The 24,610-nt window shown below is 40.8% G+C and overlaps 1 protein-coding gene across 18 annotated transcripts; it reads right to left on the bottom strand.

Annotated features, from left to right (window-relative positions):
• Window positions 1-38: 38 nt before the first annotated feature.
• Window positions 39-22,623, bottom strand: LOC103707450 (putative protein phosphatase 2C 11). 18 transcript variants are annotated; one of them, XM_088716586.2, is made up of 14 exons: window positions 22,321-22,452; window positions 19,647-20,028; window positions 18,800-18,846; window positions 16,303-16,436; window positions 9,168-9,231; window positions 7,601-7,709; window positions 7,311-7,464; window positions 2,498-2,623; window positions 2,255-2,378; window positions 2,086-2,162; window positions 1,856-1,908; window positions 832-886; window positions 539-581; window positions 39-449 (listed from the first exon to the last, which is right to left on the bottom strand). In XM_088716586.2, the coding sequence occupies exons 4-13, from the start codon at window positions 16,417-16,419 to the stop codon at window positions 549-551; spliced, it is 912 nt and encodes a 303-aa protein (XP_088572712.1). In that variant the 5' UTR covers window positions 16,420-16,436; window positions 18,800-18,846; window positions 19,647-20,028; window positions 22,321-22,452; the 3' UTR covers window positions 39-449; window positions 539-548. The 18 variants fall into 18 exon arrangements, with proteins under 18 accessions (XP_088572712.1, XP_088572700.1, XP_088572710.1 ...); XM_088716574.2 differs by lacking the exon at window positions 539-581 and adding an exon at window positions 16,513-16,694; XM_088716584.2 differs by lacking the exon at window positions 22,321-22,452 and adding an exon at window positions 16,513-16,694 and having other exon boundaries at window positions 19,647-19,925.
• Window positions 22,624-24,610: the final 1,987 nt, after the last annotated feature.

Consider the following 24,610-nt stretch of genomic DNA (forward strand, 5'->3'; position numbering starts at 1 on the left):
AAAACAACCTGACATAATTAGCTGGCTGATGCTGAAAATAAATGAGAAAGAATATGCTTTCTATATGTGATAAGACCAAATAATTACATTACATGTACAGTCCAAAGGAACCTGCCAATTTAGACACAAAATGTCATCTTTTGAAGCCAACCACTACTGAGTCATGCTAATCATGTACATGGAATAGATGCGTGAATCTAGATATAACTAAAGAGAGGGTCACATTGTTACATATCTTGCACTTTGAACAATAAGGGAAGGCAGAGCCACAAAAATAATTTCAAGCTCAGCTAACCAGAGTGATACTATGTGCTGGCAACACTGGACTTGATGGGTTTTTTAAACTGGACCAAGATCATGGTCATGTTGTCACATCCCTCTCCATTGGCTATTGATGGTGCCAAACACCTATCAAATACTCTCTCGCACACTGCAGACAGGCGGCTCTCCTGCAGTCCCAGGCGGTATGTGCATCAGCAAAGGACGATATTTGAGAAACAAAAATGCTTCAGTTTTCAAATTTAAGTAGCTAACGAACCAATGATCTCTTAGATGGCTACTGTAGTCATTTGATAATATATCTGCTGAAAGTTAAAAGACCTTTTAAAAGAGCTGAAAGCAAATACTGTGTCAAATCATACATTATAGACCTTTCTCTACAAGAAGAGCAAACTGAAATTTATAGTTTTTAGTGATTCAGAAATGGTAGCTGATTAGTGTTTGTGGATTCAGAGGAACAATTATTTACTTATTGCCTGTTTTCATCGCTTGCAGCAGTTGCTAGAGACAAATAAGATTGACAAAGTTCAAAAGAGGAAATAGCATACGCACAGTCTTTATGTGCTCGTGGATGAAATCCACCAGTTGCTGGCTTGACATGCATTCCCTGAGAAAAGTAAGTACAGAAACAATCTTTTAACAAGATATCCATTACAAAAGAATATGTACATGATGGAAATCTAGCCAAACCATTAATAGTTCTGAATCTTAACCAAGCTATAATATATCATTGAGACACAGAAGGTATAAATGGATCATGCTAGTACATACAGTAGTCTAGTAATGTAGTGAGAAGGGCTACAATGTCCCCTAAACTCCTAAAATCCTTATTTCATATGCTCTTTCCCTCTGGGTCCCACTCCAAACACCATCACCATCACCACCACCACAAGCACTTAAAGAAACTGTAGAATTCATATTGTAGATCATGGTTTGCCGTACTGCCCCATACCCGTCTGGTACGGGGCATACAATATTGTACCAGGAGGAAACTTGTACCAAACTCAACTTTGAGTCAGTACAAGCCCCATACCACCCTGTATTGAGCGGTACCACCCCGTACTATGGTGTATCAACCTATACCGAGGCATATCGAGGCGTACCGAGGTGCATACCAACCCATACCAACATGTACCAACTTGTACCGAGACGTATTGAAAAAAAATTGAGAAACATAGTTAGAAAGCTATTTCGGTACAGAGTGTGTGCCATACCATACCAACTGTACGTATCGAATTGGCAAGATACCGAGATTGCAGATCTTGTTTTAGATATTGTTGCCCTAGGTCCCATTGTGTGGGACCTCTTTCCAAATTCAACACCATTTCTCAATCCAACTCGGTTCCCTCCCACCCGAGGGAAATTGCAATTCTACCACTACATGATATAACAACGAGCAATTCTTACTCACCAGCCCCATCACTTCCCAACATAAGAACCGACTCTAGCACTGGCCCCAGTAACTCAGTTTTGCATTTAGTTTTACAAACATGTTAGGCATGCCTGGAAAACTCAATAAGAGAACATGATAACTACACGTGGTTTTCTCAAAATCGGAGTTGCAGGGAAGATATACCAGATTCCATCACATGCCAGAATGAGAAAGTCATCATCCTCACAAAGCTCCACCTAACAAATGAAAGAAAGTAAATGACATCAGCACCTTCCAGTAAAATTCACAACAAAAATAGAAAGAAAATAAATGACATCAGCACCTTCCAGTAAAATTCACAACAAAAATAGAAAGGTCATAATTAGCACAATGAAATTCAAAGATTACAGAGGATAAAAATGTAGATTACTCACAATGTTTATGTCTGGATTGCAAGTCACAATTTGCCTTTCAGCTGGCAAAAACTTGTTCTGCTTGAATTCCATGTCACCTGCAGGCAGAATCAGATGCAAGATATGCAAACAAATTTGAAGATGCGTTGTTATTCTGAGAGAAGTACACAAACAGTAGTATGGAATTTACCAATGGCTCTTGCAAGGTTCAAGCTTCCATTTACTCGTCCTGCATGAATAAAACCTCCTGCTTTAAGGATTCTTTCTTTCTCAACATCAAGCTCTGGCTTGTGATCCCTTGACAGATTGTATGCCTATAAAAGGAAAAAAACAGACGAAGCACATGTTGCATATAAATTTGTTAGCAAACAAGAATATTCTTTTTGAATTACCAGAAGAAACATCAGCACAATGGTCTGCCAAATTAACAAACCTGACCCTTCCTTGAGATTACACAACGAGAATCACCAGCATTCGCAACAATGAGTTGGTTGTTCCTAATGACAGCCACACAAGCTGTACACCCAGATGTTGGTCCAGAGAAATCTGAGTGGGGTCCCTGATCACAAAGTTTCAGGTCATGACATTTTTGATATATATGAATTATGAAGGCAATGATTTTGTGCATTAAGATTCAATACAAGGGACCCATTTGAACATATAAAAGTTCCCTTTTTGAAATTCTGGAAAGGAAGAACAAACCAGCTTTCTCCTAAAATTTTCTGCACTCAAAGCATCCATCCAAAAGAATTAAAAATTTAAAACATTCCCCAAAACCAGCTGGTCATACACTCTTTTTATAGCGAAGCAAAACACCTTTAACTTACCTAATTGATCCCAATTAGGCTCCACAAAACAGTATAAAATTAACCTTATGGCTGCTGAACCATCTCCAAAACGACAAAAAAAAAAAAGACATCCATGAAACTCTATGAGGACACCGGAAACTTTACAAAGCTAAATCCTAGGAAACCTTCAACGTTCTCAACACTCTTGGGCACTATAGAACATCAGAAGACAATGGTTGAAATATTGTGTGTCATTCTTATGTCAATAATTTGAATCAAATACATAGAACTGCTTTAAAAAAAAAACAAATAAATTGATGCAGTTTACCCAGCTACTAACAAGTATACGCTTCATAGTTCCCCTTGATGGAGATGTCAAAGCAACCAATTCTAGGAAAGGATTTGGAAAAGCTTGTAACACCATAGCTACCCTTGATAAGATGGATGGGTGTATGAGGATTTATAACACCAATCTGAAATAGTTGAGACACGGTTTGATGTTAATGATGGGTCCTTAGAGCACTCAAACCCCTAAATCCTTGTTCTTCCCTTCCATTATTTGTTTTTTATTTTCCTTTTCTTTTGTTTGGAAGTCTGAATCAGATTTTCACCCAAAAGACTAGGGAACAACTATTAAATGTGAGGCCCGGTCCACCAGGACTGGCCTGGGACTTCCTGGACTAATCGACCGACCCGATCTATTTTCACTTGGGCTGGGGATGTGCTTTGCACATGCCTGAATGGTAGTAGACTCCCGATAAAAGTCTTCTTCTTTGATGACTCTTGGTGGGATTCGGATTTCCAAGAGGGCATCAGAGGCTAGAAAACTCTAGCCTCCACCTCCACTTAATAGTAGCTCACACCCCTTTTGAGTTCCATTGCTGAACCACTGCCACCGGTAGCACTCACCTTCTCTCTTCCAATGTAATCATCACCATGACCGCGCCAAGATGAGGTATTGGTGTCCCCCCCCCCCCTCTCTCTCTCGAGCTACTCTTTAATAGACCCCTGTCATCAGCCGGAATCTCCCTAGGTATTGATGTCCTCGCTTGATTTTCTTGACAACCCCTTCCCCTGTTCTGGAATACCCTCCCCTGTTTAAACCATTTGGCCATGTTTCCAAGTTGAGGACCCCGCTACTGGTCTCGGATGAGCCCTTCCTTGACCGTAGTGACCAAACAATGGAGCTTAACCACTGATGATCAGTTGAGGCTCGATTCAATGCCTAACCTCCACGATCCTCTATTTTGGAAGATAATTTTCCTTGTTTTCCTCGCTCTTTTTCTCCTCTTTTCTGGCCATTGTAGCCATCACCAGTCATGTATTAACCAGCCGTAACTACCAGCGACACCACCAAGTGCCAGGGCCCTCTTTCCCTTCTGATGAGAGGCGGTGAAGCCTTGTTCAGCCTCTATTTCTTGTTCTACTCTCTTTCCCTCTGCTCTCTCTCCCTTACTCTCTTGGGTTGGGTAGGCCCTAGCAGAGGATCCCTCCCCCATGATTTTGATTGACCCTAGTAAAAAGATCTTGAACCCCCTGGCAGCTAGGCAGCACGTCAGCCCCCATCCCGGTACTTTTGCTGGGCATCGCTAAATTCCATCATCATCAATCCCTATTAAGCTACCTGTACTTTAGCTTGTTACATGATTTGACCAGCTGGACTACACAGCTCGGACCGATTCAAGCTGTTGGATGCTACTACCTAGCTGAACCTATCCTTCTTCCACGTCAGCCTTCGTCGGCGATCCTAGGATGCATCATTGACAACTTCTAGCATGTTACCCTTGACCTGATTAGGCACCTGTTTCTTGATCTAATGAATTGAGCATACTGCTCTGACCAATTCGGGCTGTCGGGTATCACCATCTGACTGACCTCGTCTTTTCTTCCTATGCAAATCTCCTTTCATGGTCGACCTTGATTTTGTGTGGTGTCATCCGAACAAGAAACATAGCAAGGAATTTTATGCTCATAGTCTCTAAATTGAGATAAATCTTAACCCTTTATTTATTTTAGGTACTTCGAATATTAGAACTCCGAGATTAGGGAATTAACAATAATCTATTTCTTGTCCTGATGGTTAATGTGGACGAGTTGGATCTATTTTGATTTTAGATAATTGGACATGTTAGGTGTGAACTGATAAACACCATATTTGAGTTTGTCATTGATAGAGGTAAGTCACCCTTACACTCATTACTAGTTTTCAAATTGTCGGTTATTTTTAATGCTTAATAATTTAAAAATTATAAATGATGTTTGAGATGGACGATTCTATAGTTTTCTTATAATTAAGAATTAAGCATATGATATTATGAAAATCATGTTCTGTTATGAAAAGAATGGTTCCATGAATGTTTTAATGTTTATGACTTGTTTATGAACTACGAAATCTAAATTATGAAAAATTGTATTTTGTTATGAAAAGAATGATTCTATGACTATTTTATTATGACTTGTTTATGAACTGTGAACTCTATAATATCATTTAGTGCTTTTCAACCTACTTATATATGTATAATTTAAAGAAAAAAATATAAATGCTTTAAAAGCTCTCAGATAGCTATGTATCGTCCATAGAAGTAGAGCAGACATGTAACTAGTTCCATACGGCCCAGCCAACGGATATAAAGTTCGCATATGAATTATGCCCCTACCAACTAGTATAAAGTTAGTATACGAACTATGAATCATGATACTTAGTCGATTATGGCTCTGTCACGAGCATAAAGTAACCTTAGTGTTAATATCCGAGAATATTATTGTGAACTATGACGTGGCTAAATGGCAAATGATTTATGACTTTATTTACATTATACACTTAGAACCATATTTATGAAATTTGCATGATTTATGCATATATGAAAGCATGATTGGTTTTATGACTTGAATTATTGTATTGTTACTATGAAATAATCTATTTTTAATGAAAGTCACTTATTGACTCATGTAAAACTTTTGCTTCACCATGTAAGGTAGTGCAAAGTTTGCTTACTGAGTTGTGTAACTCATTTTTCTTTTTATTCTTTTCAGATAAATAAAGTTGCTAGAAGAGGAAAATGATCCAAGCTTAGAGTTCGTGCTAGCAAGCTTGGATGCTTTTGCAATAGAATTTTAGTTTATTAGTTGATTATGGAATTATAGTTGCTAATTTTATGGATTTTTAAGGTTATAGGTTTTTAACATTTGAATTTTATATTTAGAAGCTTTGTACCAGCACTTGTTTCTTTATTTAAAGGATGGTAGACTTTGGACCTTTTTTTTATATATTTTATAGGAGATAAATTTTCATATAGGTTTCCATAGTTGCTTCGTGTTATCATAGGCAGTACCCCACGGTAGCATGGCCATATCATGTTCTAGATTTGGGGTGTGACATTAAAGCACTCTTAGCTTCTTATCCAATGAATGTAAACAGCACTTGAACTTTCATCTAGTTTTTCCTAAACCAGAAAATCTTCTAAGCCTCCCCTTTCTTTGGCTTTTAACATTCTTTATTCAGATATAGCTTACTATAGTTTTGAACTGATAAAATTAGATTTACACACTTTGTTTTCCCCTTGACAACCATCAATTGCCCCAACAGTGAAGCCCTAACAACAGTGAATCAGAAAAAGGTATGCAAAAAACAAATGCCCCATTTGTACTTGGTCACCATGTTTATAGAGTAGCATAGTGACTCCCTAGATATGGGCCCTATAACATAATATAAAGGCTTGATTTGAAAAAAAAAATATCCAGAGGATCAGTAACCGATCATCCAAAGTTACTGATGATTCAACACAATCTCCAGACTGCATTATTTTATGCATACATGAACTCGGCATGTGCACATGGTTAATTCAGATATAATTGATGGACCAAGGTCTATCATACTAATTTGTATTGGTCAGATACCGGTACAATGCTGGGGTTCAATTTGGAATATGAGCTAACTCAGTCCATACCAGTCTAAACCGAGTAGAACCATCTTGTACTGCCAGGTGCCAACCTATACTACCTGGTTTTAGGAAGTACCATCGTTGGGAGTGAGAAAAAAATGTTGAGAGCCCGTATCGGTAATGGGGTACATACTATCTCATATTGACCATACTATGTCGAACCAATAATGCACCGATAGGTTCCCAGTACTGGTTTTGTAGACCTTGTGATGGATGTTTGCAGTCCCATCATTTACTTATTTTCCATGTGCTCGAATGAGGCCAAACCAGTAAGAATACAGTTTTGCATTGACTTCACCTTAAGCACTTAAGTTATATATTCTTGTCCATTTTTTTTCTTTTTCTTTTTTAGAGAAAAAATATTTCACCCCTGCAATTCTTTCTCTTATTCCTTTCTTTACCCTTTTTCTTAAAAAAAGAAAATGCAGACATAACATGGTTAGACCACAGCTTCACCCAAGGCTTTCATGTGACATATGCTAGAGGAAAAACTATGAAAAGTATCATTCAAATGTACCTCTTCGAAAGCCCAGTCATCCGAGCGGCCATTAGAATCACTGCCCTTTGGGGACCATATCAAGCCTTCAATCATGCCAGTAAATTTGTTTATCTTATCTCCCAGTACAGCTAATTCTCTCCACCCTCTCTGTCCTCGCATCATCTCATCCATTCTGCAAAGATAGAATTACATAGCATTTCACACGTGCATCAACTTACTAAGTGCTCCCATTATTTGGCTCCAGTTAGGAAATAAGCATTGAAGCAAAAAACAGAATATGGGAAAAAATATATGGAACAATAGCTTACCTGAAAAAAGCTTTTTGTACTGAAGCAGCTAAATCACCACCCATATAAGTTTCATACTTGAGTACTTGAGCATGCAGATACTTCGCACAGAACTTGGCTACTACTTTTCCTGTAAGTGCAATGAGGACATCAATTTGAACTGGTATTACAATGTCATGATAAGGCCAAATAAAAACTAAAAAAAAAACTAGGGAAATCCAATGAGAGACACTGCTTCACAATCTATTCTCCAAGGTAACTATAGCTCATGATTATGGGACCAGTGTCTATTATGCATCAATGCTAGCACAGCAGCCATCTTTGGAGAAAGATGCTTCATCAACATCTAGTGAGGTAACGAATAATGAATATTCAGATAAACCAGTATATGGCATTATGTCTCCAGTTGCCACTCAGGCTTTCACAGGGAACTACCACAATGATAAAGTATTGGCAGAATTCTGGATTTGAGTCCCATAAGGTATTTGGTTCAAATGTGCATAAATCCAAATTAAAGACTCTGGGTCAACAAGAAACATTCTAGAGCTCAGTGCAGGTAATTTTTATGATAACCATCACGCATTATTCCAAACATCTGGATTGTTTTTATGGTGCTTATTCTGCTCAAGGGCTACCTCTGGTGCTCGCAGAATAACTCACTAGAATTTTGGGGTCAGATCAGTGCTTCGATCTGTAAAACTAAGACAAAATGATAAGGTGAGCTTGATAATTGCCATGAATGCATTGCTATAATACTCATTCTGGTGAGCCTCCCCCAGCCCCCAACAAAAGAAAAGGTAAAAAGATGTTCATTGTGAATATAACACAAGAACGTTAAAATGAGGTGAAGAATAACCAACATTTATTATGGGAAACACACACCATTCAGTAAAAATGAGAACATAAATTGATAAATCTCGAAAAAATATACTCAGATGCAATAGCCATCACCTTTTCAAGGGATCGCACAGCTTTGGTGCGGGCAAAAAATATTCCTTAACAATGACACTTCAGAACTAATACATTTCTTATTACGTACCACAATCAACCCACTAACAACCAGGACTCAAATTACCTTTTTCAAATCTTCTGATAATTTAATATGTTGAATCAAGACTTCGAATATGCTGGCAAATATAAGAGGGAAATACAGATGATTTCCAAATCATAGTGTAATATCACAATGTGTACAAGTTGGGTCAAGTTCATACAAGAACCCTAGGCGGGCGTACAATTTTAAACTAGTGCATCCTTCTGAGGTAGCTACTAGAATAGGTGCACTTTCTTTAAAAAATTCAATATTGATTAACAGAGCGTCAGTCTATTTATGACATGCATGAACAAAACTTCTCATATCTCATACATTAAATAGACCAAAAAATAAAATCATGAACATGTAGTTAAGGTGAAGAGGAAAGTATATAGCATCTGGAAAACTGTGCAATTGCTAATAAAGCACAAATTTTAATAAAAATCTCAAATGGAACCATGACTGAACCAGAAACTAAAGCTAAAGACGTGAAAGGATAAGTTGTTATAATTATATAAAGTTCATAGAGGACATAAAAATAAGATATCTGTGACTTACCTCCATGGCCATCATAAACACCAAAGAATGATGTGCAATTGTCAAGGTCTGGCACAACAGCATGCTAGAAAAAATGATTGTAAGTAATGAGAATGCGAATCACAAAACATTTGGGGAAAAAATGACATAAAGATATTACAAATGTAAAGACCCACAAGAGCTAATGATCTGCATGAAGATATCATAATGAGTCACAAACTGTTTGCATTTAATGATTCACATGGCAGGAAAGGGAACCTAGGTCAGTATTTTGTGTAAGTGGTAGGAAAAAGCTAATCTGGCTGTGCCTAAAGCTTTTCATAACATCATTTTGAAAATTACATCCACACATATTTAAGCCATCTGTGAATTTTGCTTATGTACACAGCTGAATTAGCTTTGACTATGTTTTTTTTTTTTCTTTTGCTTTAATTCTAGTTATTATCTTCTATAATTTGCTAACTCATAGTTATCTTTATAGTAGATGGTAAAATTATTTAATCTAATCTGGTGTATTTGAATACTTTCACATGAAGTGGCTAAACAGGCAGAGTTCCCACTTAGAAGGTATCGTCATAGGCTTCTGATACTTCAATGTGCTACCTTACAAGCAAGGTATAAATGAAAATATCTGGCACAGATATAACAAAAGGCCTCCAAAGATTCATTTCATAGCTGGGAGCGCCTTGTGTGGCCAACTGAGATGCCACTTTAATCTTCGTGCTGTTATTGGAGCTTTCTCTCGAACGGTTGGCGAGCGAAGACGATGGGTGACCGGATCACGAGAGTGGCGAAGGAGTCCTCTAGCAATGAAGATTGACGGTCGAGGCCTGCCAAGGGTTCCACTAGTAGTGAGGATCAGCTGCTTCCAAGGAGAGTAGAGACAAGCCCCTCATGGTCGACGGTGGTTCAGGCCCCCCCTCCTCCCCGGCAGCCGGCGTGGACCAGTTACAAGATCTTGGAGAAGGAGCTTGAGAACCTCCGACACTTCACAAAGGTTCTCGAACTGCCGTCGGAGTGGGTAGAAGCATCCAAGAAGGCTTGGGACTTGACGGCGATCATCGTTTGAAGCCTCGGCCAGAGAGTTCCGGCGGAGTGGGTCGCCCAGGAGTTGAAGTTTAAAGGGAAACTGGATTGCGAAGTGGAATCATTTTCGATGGCGGAGGATCACCACACACTCTGGTCTAAGTGCGAAGACGATTGGAACATGGCTCTAGACAGTGGCTCCGGGTTGGTGGCAGGCTAGCAGCTTGCCATGGAAAATGGGTGCCGGACTTCGTCCCAGGCACGAATGTGGTGAATAGGGTTGTCGTCTGGCTCTGCCTTCCGTGTCTCCCACTAGAGTATTGGGAGAAAGAGTTTGGACATCGTGGTGATAGCTGGCCGGCCATTGGCCTCGGATGACTTCACCATCAGCAATGGAAGCTCGGTTTCGCTTGGGTCAAGCTGGAGATCAGCGCCCTTGATCCACTCAAGCCTGGGGTCTTCATTAAGGGACGATTGCAGACGTTCTAGAAGGCTTTCGTGTATGAGAACCTACTGGTGTTTTGCTATTTTTGTGGCCAGATTGGCCACAAGGAAGATGTGTGCCGACACCCTCATGCCATGTCGGCATCGGTGGAGGGGGCGTCAACAAGGGCGACTCCAACTCCAATGGTGGTGGAAACTCCTTTGGAGGCTTCGGGTCAGATGGAGGTGGTGGTTAGTCAATGGTGAGTGCCGCCCCATTTTGGCTCCTGGCTTGCCATATCTAGGATCCAGCAGCCTAGGGCTTCCAAGATTGGAATCCATCCAAAGAAGGTGAATGAGTCCACCCCCGAGTCGGCTTCTGGGCCGGCTTCCTCCCAGTCCAGTCCGAGATCCCCACGAAACAAGACGAGCTCGCCTGATTCACCCCCAAATTTGGACAGTTGGCAGAAACCAACCAAGGTGACCTGAAGGAGATCACCGGAGAAGGGGGTTCGGGCCGGCGACTCGGTGCAAATTGCTAAAGGGGCGAGTCAACTTAGCACTAGACCTAGTCAAGCCCTGAACCGAGTTGCGTTGTGGGTCGGGCCCAAGAAGTAGGCCTGCCGGGCCGAGCAAAGGGCAGTGGGCCAACATAGTAATGACGGAGGCTAGGAGCCCATCCACTGATCGCGGGGGTGTTGGGCCAGGTGGAGTCTAGGAATCATAGTCCCGACCCGACTCCACATCCACGGGCGCAGAACCTTCACCAGCCAAGGGGGATCGCGATCCCCATCGACGCGAATCCATCCGTTCATCTCAATCGGTCGACCTCCGGGAGGTTGGGACCTTGGGAGGTGGTGTTGGGTCCGACCAACAGGTCGGGAGGGGCGAGGCTCCATCACGGCAACCGGCTATTGCTTCATCGCCAACGGATGATTCAAGGTCTATGGAGCTAACTGGAGGAGCTCCAGTCATCGACATAGAGGCTCCGATGGGTGATGCAGGCGGTCCGACTGGGAAGGCGAGTGGCCATTTTACCCCAGAGATTGCGACCTCTAGTGGGCTGGTGATGAGCGAGAAGGACAATAGGGTTGCAGTGATGCAAATGGGCCCTCTAGCTGAGGGGGATGGGTTGGGCCTGGATCGGGTCGACCACGACTCGGCGCTCCACCAGCTGAAGATCGCGGTGCTAGGCTCGGATTTGGAAGCCGAGCCAAAGGAGAATTTTATGGCGGGTGAGCTGCGGACGGAGGCTGACGAAGAGACCCGGGGCAACCTCCGTTTTGCATAATGAAAATCTTGATGTGGAATTGTCGTGGGGCCAGAAAGCCCTCCTTTAGTCCTGCCTTCCGAAGGCTAGTGCATCAACATGACCCTAAGGTATGTGTCCTATTTGAGACTCGCCTCTCGGGTAGAAGTCTTCAGCGTGTCAGGCGTTCCTTTCATTGATCTTGAGGCTTCTATGCAGCAGAGTCTTAAGGCTTGTCGAGTGGTATTGTAGTGATATGGAGATTAGGAGGTGCAAATTTGACATTTTCCACAATTGTAACCAACAGGTTATTATGGTGATCTCAAAAGAAAATGGGACTACTTGGATTTTATTTGTTGTATATGCTAGCTCTGACTACAGTGAGCATCAAGTGCTATGGGGTGAGATGGCCAACCTGGTTCAACAAGGCTTTCCAACTATAGTAGCATGTGATTTCAATTGCATAAACGACCCCCAAGAGAAACAGGAGGGCAAGCTTTTCAGTAGTAAGATTAAGATCAGAAAGTTTTAGAACTTCATCATAGCTAACAGCCTGCTTGATCTCGGCTTCACAGGGCTGAGATTCACATGTGCAATAATCGAATGGGCCAAGCGAGAGTCTGCGAGAGAATAGACAAGGCCTTCATCACAGTCGGATGGATTTAGCTCTTTTCGGACTATCATGTGTGCCATCTTCCACGTATCGCTTCGGACCATTGTCCCATCCTAGTAGTACTTTGTCCTTTACCCCATATCGAAGTCCTTTTCGATTTGAGACTATCTGGCTCTCCTATCCGTGGTCTTGGGACATTGTGCAAGAGGCTTGGCATACATCAGTGCGCGACAATGCCATGTGCAGGGTCACTCATAAACTGGAGCCGACCAAGCGCCGATTGTAGAAGTGGAATCAGAAAGAGATGGGCAATATCTTTAGGAGGATGGAGGCAGAAGCTTCTATTGCCACAACCTCTAATCTGAAGAGAAGCAGAGTGGGGGCTTGTCCGAGTGGGAGTTGGTGGAGCTCGGAGCATAGTTAGCCATGCATCACCCGCTTCTTCGTCAGCAGGAGGCCATTTGGAGGTAGATATCGAGGGTGCAATGGATTACGGAGGAAGACCAGAACACCATATTCTTCTACCAGTCGACGATCATTAGGAGACAAAGGAACAAAATCAGAAGCCTTAGGGACATCAGCAGTCAGATAAAAGATGACTTGGGTACTATCAGTATGGAGCTCCTTCAGTTCTTTAGATCGAGGTGGACAGCTCGGATTGGCAGCAGTGGGTCGCCCTTCGAGCCAATACCGATGAAGAGGGCATCGAAGGAGAACATTATTCTTGTTAGGCCGATTTCGGCCAAGCAAGTCTAGGAGGCTATTTGGTCTTTGGCCGAGGATAAGGCCCTGAGGCTAGATGGGTTTTTTCAGTCTTCTTCAGGAGATATTGGTTTATTATTAGGTAGGAGGTAACTGCGGCCATCTAGCAGTTCTTCAGGACGGCTCTGATACCCAAAGCCTGGAAGAGGATCTTTATCACTCTGATCTCGAAAAGGCAGGATGCCATGGAGCTAGGTTATTATAGACCGATCAGTCTATACACCACCCTGTACAAGGCCATTGCAAAGATTTTGGCATCCAAACTGAGAGGTATCTTATCCCGGCTCATTAGTCCCGAGCAAGGGGCCTTCGTTGGAGGTCGCAATATCTCCAACAATGTCCTCATTGCTCAGGAGTTCATATTTGATCTCCAAAGAGCCTCGTGTCGAAAAGGCTTGATGGGTGTCAAGCTCGATATGGAGAGGGCCTACGATCAGATGAGTTGGTGCTTCTTGATTTACTTATTGGAGAGCTTCGATTTTCACGAGACATGGATCGGATGGACTATGGGCTATGTTCAGGCTCCTTCCTTCACCATGTTGATGAACGGTATGCCTACGTAGCTCTTCGAGTCTTTGGTCGAACTTCGATAAGGCTTCCTGCTTTCTCCTTTCTTCTTCATCATTTGTGCATACGCCTTGTCCAGAGCCCTCCGGGCTGCTTCAGTGTCCCAAGGCCTGGAGGCCTATAGGCTTGTGCTGGCTTCCATTTCGATTTCGCACCTCCTATTTGCCGATGATGGTATGCTTCTGCCCTAAGCTACCAGGTTGTCTGCGCATGTGATTCGGAGGCAGAGTACTGTACAGCAGGTCAACCTGGCCAGTTAACTATTTGCTTCAGTTTGAAGACCAAGTCGCGGCTTAGGACCACTATTAAGAAATTGCTGGATATGGGCGAGTAGGAGGGCATCTTGAGATATCTCGGGGTGCCTATCACCGGTCGACTCCTTCGTAGGTCGGATTGCACCACCATAGAACAAAGCATTAGGCAAAGGCTTGAGGAATGGCAGTTGGGCACTCTTTCTATGATGGGCAAAGTCACCTCGGTACAGTCCGTCCTCAGTTCAGCTCCGATATACTTGTTGTCCAACACTATTATGCCCATGGCACCATTGAGGATCTTGGAGTAGATGTTTAAATGCTTCATATGGGAGAGCAAAAGTGGAATTCACCTGATGGCTTGGAAGGTGATTTGTCAGCCTCTTAGCGGAGGGCTGAAAATTCTCTCCTTGCTTATGAGGCAAGAGCTCCTTACTACCAGACACATAGGCAGGTATATTCTTGAGCCGGAGTCTTTGGAGTACACTAATGAGTGCTAAATATGGCGCGTAGACCTCGGCACACAATATCCAGACTGGGCGACATGCTTCATTCATCTAGAGGAAGATTTGTGCCTGCGCCCCAGAATCAAATGGTTTGTGGGAGATGGTCAGTCTATTGACGTGATGGATGATAGATAGCTGACGGAGCAGTCGTTTGGGTTCTGGCCTACCATAATCAATATGGAGAATTTGGTCGGCCGCAGAGTTTGTGATCTGATCATCCCGGACGAGAGAAGATGGAATGAGGGCACCATTCGGCAAGTCTTTAGGGTGCAGCTAGCTGAGAGAGTCCTGGTTCTACCAATTCCCACTAGAGAGGTTGCGGACATGAGGGTCTGGAGAGTGACCAGCAGGTCAAAGGTCAGTGCTCGAGATCTTCATGACTTGGTTAGCATGAAGGTGGCCCAATGGATTGACGGTGGCTAGATCTGGAGGCTTCGCATTCACCCTCGTGTAGCTTTATTCGTCTGGAAGGTGGCATAGAGTTGTTTGCAGACCAAGAGTGTGCTGACTAGATAGGGGTTGAAGATCGACCCTACCTGTGATGGATGCCCAGAGGTCGAGGAGTCCATCACCCATGTCTTGTTTGGTTGCCCGTAGGTGATTCAGATTTGGAGGGATCCTTGGCAGGTTCGAGCCCTCTGTAGTCCACGTCCCCAGTTGAGGATTTTCTTAGCTACTTGAAGGACTCTATGAGCCCACTACTGTAGCTCGAGGTATCAGGTGTGCTTAAGTAGCCTCCCATATTTGGCATCCAAGGATCGTGATGGACAGGGCACTTCTACATGCTACTGAAATCACTCAGCCTATTGTTGTTTCATCTTATTTCATCTGGGACGGTTAGGGACTTCCGAAACTCCCATTCAGCTTTTACAGGGACCGAAATGGTTTTCATCTCCTAGGAGCCCCCGCTCTCGAGCTTTTTCAAAGTGAACTTCGTTGGTAGTATGACTGATGGCGGTGGCAAGAGAGGATGGGCTTTGTGATCAGGAGTCACGACTCTAGACTTATAGCGGCCAGAGATTGACACATTTTTGATATGTCTATCCCCGAAGCGGAGCTGAGAGCCGCTCGGGAAGGTCTTACCTATGCGAGGCTCGTCTTGGGAGTGGATAGCACCACCTTGAAGGAGATTCTGCCATGGTGATCGAGTGGATCCTGGGTCTACACAGGACCGGTGATGGACACCCACTGCTGCTGGACATCCGCAGGTTGTCGAGAGGTTGTGGCACTTTTTGGGCCACTCACGTCTACCGAGAGGCAAACAGGGCTGCCGACTGGGTCGTCTTCTTCATTACAGAGCATTCAGGTGGGGTCCTCTGGGAGAACTATGAGGTTGCCACTCTTCTTCAACAAATCTTTTTTTTTGACTTTCTTGGTTGTACTCATGCTAGATCGGTATGAGTCACCGTTGTACCAAAAACAAAAACAAAATTATTTCTAATATCAATGTAAAAATTATTTTTGAGCTGAGAGATGTATTCAAATAGATCAATGTAAAGAAAATACATCAACGGTGGACGACAAGAAACTAGTTTGCTTCCAGAATACTTTATTTTCTATCAAACAATTATTTAATGGAACCCGATTATCATGTCAAACTACACCCTTGGATAGTATAATTGTTTAGGAAAGCACTTAACTGATTTGTCGTAAGATATTTCACCCGTTGTTATAAATTCATGAGATGACATTTAATAATTCATAGCTGGTGACACTATTATGAATTATGGAAAACATAAAAGCTTCATATAGTACTTACTGCATCTTCCATAGTTGAACGCCAGCCTTGCATAGATGACAAACCAAATGCAAGTTTGGCATTTGAACCGTCTTCAGAAAACTTCTCAGTTTTTGGAGTGCTAAGATATATCCCCATTTTTGGGTTGAATCAATCTGCGAATATTGAATGAAAATTATATGTTATAAACACAACAAGCATCCAAAGGATTCATATGTTGTGGAGCTATACCTAAATATTAACCAAGCACACTTGCCACAAGTTACTTGATCCCAGAAAGTAATCAAGTACTGGCTGGCCGTTGCGAAGATAAACCGAATCCCAGTAAGGCAAGAAACATAACATTCACCAGATGACATGAAAATAGGTTGAAAGCATAATAACCAACAAATAGTGAGAATGTCCCATCATAGCTGCAGCAGGAAAGGTCAGTAAGGAGGAATGTCACACATGGTTTGTCTATCAAACCAGTCAACAGAATCCAATACTTGAAATCTGGAAAGGCAGATCTAGTAAGAACTGCATTTAAACATCAACTCGTTGATTCTCTTGCAAAGATTATGATTTTTCTTACAAGATAATCAAAATTATAAAATTGTATTTTCAGCCGCAAAGACATCTAGGACATAAAACATTTTCAGTATTCATGCATGGAATTTACTAGAGATTTATAGCTTGGCATCAAGTGTCTAACATCTGCATATAACATCATAAGACAACTGAATATTTATATAAGGAAACTGTAGGAGAGTAGGCCAACCAATATGTCAAACCTAAAACTATGGTACGCCATACCATACCGAACCGGACGGGACGGAGCATACCGTACCATACCGGTTTAATACTAGAGGTGTATCGACACTCAATACGCCGAACCATACCCATATTGACGCAGCAATAGCATGGTACCAATATGAGGCCCGATATTGAGATGACATATTTTGCCTAAAACTGTCACGCCCCAGATCCGGAACATGATACGGCCGTGCTACCGAGGGGTTTATCCCACGATCACACGAAGCCAACATTACATTTAACTTTCAAATCTATCTCAAAAATAATAGAATCAATAGAAATCCAATTTCATTATCCATTAAATACAACCAATACTAGTTCAGAGCGTCTAAATCCAAACATAAATACCAAATCCATAATTTTCAATATTCAGAAAATCACTAGCTACAAATTCTTAATCAATTGAAGAACTAAAGTTTTGCTCTGCTATATAGATCGCCAAGCTTGCTAACGCGAACTCTAAGCTTGGACCATGCTTCATTTCTATCAACCCTATTCGTCTGGAGAGATAAAAAAATAGAGGTATATGAGTGACAGCTCAGTAAGTAAATCTTCCACTATCTTACCGGATCAAGCATAAATTTTTGCATGTCAATGCATCATTTAAAAAAAAAATAGATATTACAAAATAAAGCATTTTGCTCTGCTATATAGATCGCCAAGCTTGCTAACGCGAACTCTAAGCTTGGACCATGCTTCATTTCTATCAACCCTATTCGTCTGGAGAGATAAAAAAATAGAGGTATATGAGTGACAGCTCAGTAAGTAAATCTTCCACTATCTTACCGGATCAAGCATAAATTTTTGCATGTCAATGCATCATTTAAAAAAAAAATAGATATTACAAAATAAAGCATTTTATAGTACAGTATATTAAAACAAGTTATAAAGCCAATCATGCATGCATAAATCATTCGTATTTCATAAACATGGTTCCTAGTGTATAGCATAAATAAAATCATAAAGCATTTACTATTTAACTATATCATTGATCAAATTACTACCCTTAGACTAAATGCTAAGGTCACTATTATATCCATGACAGGGTCGTTATCAACAAACACCAACAACTATCACCCATTGGTACGGTCGTATGCTAACTACTATTATTCGCTAGTAAGGTTGTATGCTAGCTACTATTATTCACTGGCAGGGTCGTATGCCAACTACTATTATCCGCTGGCAGGATCGTATGCCAACTACTATTACCCGCTGGCAGGGTCGTATAAAACTAAATGTTGATCTACCCCATTTTCAAAGGCCATACATAGCTATTTGAGAGCCTTTTTGCCATAGTCATTAAGATTTAAGACAATTTTTCTTAAGTCATATTTCTTTAATCATATTTTCTTGAATCATACATGAATAAATTATTAAATGGCTTTATAGAGTTCATATCCCATAAATAAGCATTTAACAATAGAATAATCATGAAACTATTCTTTTCACAACAAAAATACAATTTCATAAATATGGAGTTAATAGTTCACGAATAGTGCTTAACGGTAAAACAATCATGGATCCATTAATTCGCAATAAATCATGAGTTTCATAATATCGTCTACTTGATCCTTAATTTTAAAAAAACATGATATCATTAACATTTAACACTATTTTCATATTTTCATAATACCAAAAAATAAGTAAAAATTTGAAAATTAGTAAGGAGTATAAGGCTTACTTACAAGTTCGAAAACTAGTAAGGAGCATAAGATTTACTTACCTATTTTGTCTTAAGCCGTCAAACTTTACTAAGTGATTCGGTTAACCCTATTAAAAACAATAAAAGCGAGATCAATTTCTATTCAAATTAAAATAAATAAGAAAGAAAACGGTTGATCGGATGACAACGATTCAATTAACCCTATTAAAAACAATAAAAGCGAGATCGATTTTTATTTAAATTAAAATAAGTAAAAGAAGACGGTTGGTCGGGTGACAGTGTTCAGCAGTTCCGAATGGGTCAAACCTGAGAGATTGGAATAAATCATAGGGACCAAGGTTAATCAACATGGTTCCTCAATGAAAGTTTTAGGGATATTCAACATGGTTGAGGTGATTGGTCCAATAGGCAGCCCGGGCACCAGGACGGAACCAAGATCGTTTACAGGGGTCAACTCAGGTTCGTAGATCAGGTCAACAAAACCCAATACCGAATTTCTTGGACATTCTAGAGAGAGAAAGTAGAGAGAGTGGAGAGAGGAGACAAAAAGTAGAGAGAGAAAGTGAAAAGAGGAGAGAGAAAGTAGAGAGTGGAAAGAAGAGAGAGGAAATAAAAGAGAAAGAGAGGGATGGTTCTCTCTCTCCTCTTCTTCTTTCTTTCTTTCTTCTTCCTCGGCAAAACAGAAGAAAGGACGGCTGGTAGCTATGGTTGTGTGGTCCGGCGAGATGGCGGCCAGAGGTGAAGACATGAGGCGGAAGGCAGCCGGCGGCGGCGGCATGCTTGAAAGAAGGGAGCTGAAACATGGAACCCCATTTCAGATCCAATCTCTGCGATTTGCCAGCTAAAACCCAAGCAAAGTCTGCTAAATTGCTAGAAAAGGAAGGGGAGCAAGACGAGGAATATCTACCTTGGTCCGGCGAAGCCTCCGGCGACTCTTTCCAGCGAGGAAACGAGGAAGAAGGCTCGAAGAAGAAGCTTGAAATCGACGGCTATTCTTGACGTTCCAGTGGAGGAAATTCAAGGAGGAGGAGGAAAGTTAAATAAGCAAAGTCTTCGAGTCACAGATGAACTTGGATTGTCCTAGGAGTCCTCGATTTTCACTAGATTCGGAGGACGGAGTCTTCTTCTCTGTCGCTTCGTGCCATAGGGCATGGTGTCACCTGATAGGAGTCTTCTTCTCTATCACTTCGTGCCATAGGGCATTGTGTGGCCTTGGGCCTAGCCTCTTCGGGCCGGCCCATAGGCCAGGCAAGTGCAGGCTGGTCAATGGGCCGAGCCCTCACAAAAACCTTCATGAACATGGACACAATTCAATCTCTTTAGAATCTTAAAGAGGTTCGTGCCTCAGTGATGACTCAATTTGAAGGGTATAAAGATGATCAGTATCAATCCATTTGAGAACTCAATTTGTTTTCTCCCAGATTTGTTTTAATCTATATAACTTAAACGTGACTTTTGAACCTTATTCTAATGATGCCATCATGTGTTATTTACAGAAATTTTAATGAACAAAAAGAACAAATAAGATCATAATATGTTATGATTTTTTTAAATAAATGATGGGGTCAAGAAGGCATTGGCCTTCTGCATTGAACCAGTTTTTTTGGGGGGGGGGGGGGAGAGAGAGAGAGAGAGAGAGAGAGAGAGAAGGTGAATAGGTGATTGCAGGAAATGAAGCACAAGGGGAATCATGATTAGGACAGAGAGTTTTGCAAAGGGAAGATAAGCTAACAAGGTAATGGCAATGGTGATTGCAGGGGTAAAAGAATACTCACATTAGTTCTTCTGAAGACTCAATTCTTAACAGATATAACACTAATGTTTTGAAGTAAAGGAACAGAAGTATGGTCTATCATAAATGAGGACAAAATTCAATCATCGAATATCTTGATGAGATACTTTACCTAGAAATTTCAGGACGATAAGATCCTTTTTCCACTATTTTCCCCCCTCTCATCATCCATAGGATCCATGATTTACTAAACTGAAACTCTTTCACATTTCAATGTCTACTTTATATTTTTAAACAGGATTCCTCCATAACAAGTACTACACAACAAAAATATATTTTATTTTTTATTTTGCTATGCATGTTCTTGTATCAAATTCACCTGTGGTCATATCAGTTTACATCAAAATGTCACATCATAACCAGTTCAAACGAGGTTGATAAACACCTAGGCTACTGTATGCACGTAAGTCTGATAACATGATGACAGATCTAAGTGGAGACTGCTTCTAGGTTCTATACTTATTGTGTAAAATATAAAATAATATGTGATAGTGAAAAAAGAAGCCAGGAGATGAACGTGATGTGCAGATAAACATTTCATATGAAGTAATAGGTAAACATTTCAAATCACTTAGGCCACACTAGAACAAGTAAATCTATCTTCCTCTCATATAAACTTAAATGCTTTTGAGAAGCAATAGATGACATATTTTGATAGGAGAAGAGGGTAAACAAGAAAGAGGATCATTTAGGATGAATGGAGCAGCAAACTTATACAGAGAACAAACAGAACACATAACAAGTGAGTAAATCTGCAAAGACATCAATATTGTGACAAAAATGAAGGGAAAAGGTATCTAGAAGATTTCGAAGACTGGGGTGTTGACCTTCTGATAATATTACCCACATCCCATCAAATGTTGAATCAGTAGCACGATAAAAATACCTCTACTCCTATTTAATTTAAGTAAGTAGATAACTGGTTCATCTGCAGCTCCCAGGGAACAAGACATGCACATAAGTAGTTCCATGACACTCAAAACCACCTGCTCTAAGCAGGACAACCATTTTAAAAGAGCTTTGGCTATCAGTCACAAATGATTATGTATGGCTATCTTTTTTTACTAACCATGAATAAATATAGTTGCAGGACACACTACTATTTAGGTTGGTATCTAATGTTTTCCCACTAAATTAACCAGATGTCTACAGCACCACACCAAGAAATCTCAATCTTGAAAACTGGTGACTATAGTTGGACTATGGACATCTGCCCCTAGCGCTCCCCGTCCAATTATATAAGCATCCAAATTACTTTACTATTTCCAGAAAACTATCCTGCAACAATCTTTATCAAATAACAACCAGAACTCTCTGCTTTGCCTTCGTCCTCCCACCAGACCAAGACTCGGTGGATTATGGAGTTTATTTCCAAATCTTGATTGAACGGTCGTGACGAAAGAATCCATTAGAATTAAACTCCGACACGAAACGAATGTTTAAACAACATACATGGATTCGAGGTAAAACAGTAGAAGAAGAGATTAAAGAACCCAAATTTAAGATCACGATTTGCTTAGATGTTTTATGTTTTTATTTCTGGAGATTAAGAGCACGATTGGCTTAAAAGTTAAAATCAAGGAACCCACATCAAGAATCCCAAGATTTCATAACAATCTGCACTGATTAAATCAAAGAACGCAACTACAAGATTCAGTACCCAAGATCAAGAAACGAACGGCCTCAAAACATAAAGCTCATCAAGAAATCATCGCCCGGTAAACAAAAACAAGAACTCATGCAAGAAAGAGCTGAAAAGAAGAGAGCGTAGACGATTGGATCTACTCACGAGCGAAAGACGGCCCCTGGCGACCCCCTAGATGGAAAGGAGGAGACAGCAAACTGAGATGGATTCCTTTGAAAAGAAGCCTTTGAAAAGGACAGTGGGAAAGAAGAATAAGAAGGGGTAGGGAGAGGGACGGGGAAGAAAACCGGGTACGGGAAAGAATGCGGTCTTCGCGATCCCGGAAGATATTTGTATGCTATCAGTATGTTTTTCTTTTAACCATTTCTCGTCACAAAATTTTCTTTGTTTTTTACTTATCGTCTGGAGTTGATGGCTTGTCAGAAGTCTGGGATCCCGCTGCTCCAAATACTTGGTGGTGGTTACGGAACGTTTATTGGAAGGAAAAGAAAAAAAAAACATTCCTGGGTGAGCTGAGGTGTCGAGGGTCAATTGGCTCGTTACGTGGGACATGTTACTCTCGTCAAATCAACTCTGCGTTTTTCAAAAAAGATAAATTATCTTCCGGGTCAAATAGAATCCCAAAGCAACGGACATATCTCTAGATATTTTAAAAAATTGTACCTTGCTCCATGTTTCACCCGACAAGGTAAGCTTTGTTACTTTTTTTATCAATGCGCCTCCAATATACTGCTGCCGGTAACGTTGACTCCGTTCGATTTTCGAGTCCATTTATCCTACGTGGGCGCAATGTATGCAGATAAGTGGATGCCAGAAAAGCATCCAGTTTGCAGCTTTAACACTCAACAGGATATAATTTAGCCCAGAGTTAACTTTTGATTAGTGCGCATCATTCAAGTCATTTGGATTGGAATATTTCAGCTTGACCCAAGCTTGTCCGAACCGATGCTGAGACCCATATCGATCGGCATCCAGTACTGATTGATACTAGTTCAAACAAAGTTAAACCGAACGGAACCATTTTAATTCTAGCCAGTTCCAGCCGATGCCGACCGATTCTAGCCAGGGACAATCAACTTCCAGCCTCCTAAGAATAGAAATCATTTTCTACTGTCGAACTGATCCGGTCGGAGATCAGTCAGCTTGGTTCGAACAGAACTGGCCGTTTCTGCTCGGTTCAGTTTTTATATCGATTCAGTTTTTATTGGCTTGTCCTCTTGTAAGATTAAAAAAAGAAAACAAAAGTGTGATCTTTGCATCGCCAGATTGTTGTGGTCCAGTTTGTTGTTCAAAACTATTGCCATCAATTCTATTATTTTTATTAATTGATGCTCCCATTTTGTTTAGCTTTCATTACATTTTTTGATGAAACTTGTCCTAAGCTTGAGTATTCTTACTTTTCTAGATCACGTGGTATAGCACGAGGCTTGTTTAATTTCATGAGCTCATCTACCCAGGCATGTGATTTTTTTTTTTTTCATGAAATCTTGTATTCGCCTCGAGAAACTCCTCACATGCTTTGGATACACTTTCTGCATCTTAGGCAAAATAATATAGATATTAAATCCTGATTGCCAACCAAATCTAGATCTCGAATCCTATATCAATCTCCAACTAATCAGGAATTGTAATTTTATATTTTGGCAATCAGTCTTGCACTCTGTGAAATCCAACATCCCATACAATAGCCCCATGGGTTCCTATGATACTGGAACATGCAAGAGAATCCTTGCCCTCCTCCTTGCTTATTGAACCGGATCTTATCGAATGTTGCGAACAAATAGAAGTTTGTCGGAGATAAGAAGATATTGCAAATTTTAAGAATATGGCTGCACCTAATGTTCAAAATTACACCAATCTGTGCTTGCTTTCTATTTAACAATCATCTAAATAGACTGAAGGAGTGGTGCTCCAAGGCACCCATTTTGTGCACATGAAAATTTCTACCATGGCTGCAAAAAAATCAGTGTGTCTGATGGGAATTGCTAAGATACTTTTCAGTGCACTTAATAAAAATATTTTTTATACTAAAGATTGTTTCAATAATCACTAAAGACTTGTCTTGTTTAATTTATTATTTTTGTCGCCATCTATTTTTGTCATATTTTTCTTCCAACAAACTTCTAAAATATCTCTTTCTCGATGGCCAATATGTTAAATTCTTTATTATCACATATTGGCAAGTAAGAGCTAGCTAAGAAATATAAATAGTAGACTAGGACTGTCAAATTCCATTTTGTTGAGCAGGCCGATGAGATCTTGATATAAGATAATGGATAATGAGATTAATATGTAGAGTATTTGCCATGATGTTATGTCTAAGATTGTTTACAAAAGAGAAGTTAATGAATGCATCAAATCCCATCAATTTATTTCTTTCTCTCTATATGGAAGTATGGTGGACATGCTACATGAAAAGAGGAAGGAGGGTGAG

This window comes from Phoenix dactylifera, chromosome 2 (assembly GCF_051530095.1).
Source record: "Phoenix dactylifera cultivar Ajwa chromosome 2, Ajwa_hap1_PhDact_Kaust_v1.1, whole genome shotgun sequence".
Lineage (NCBI taxonomy): Eukaryota > Viridiplantae > Streptophyta > Magnoliopsida > Arecales > Arecaceae > Phoenix > Phoenix dactylifera.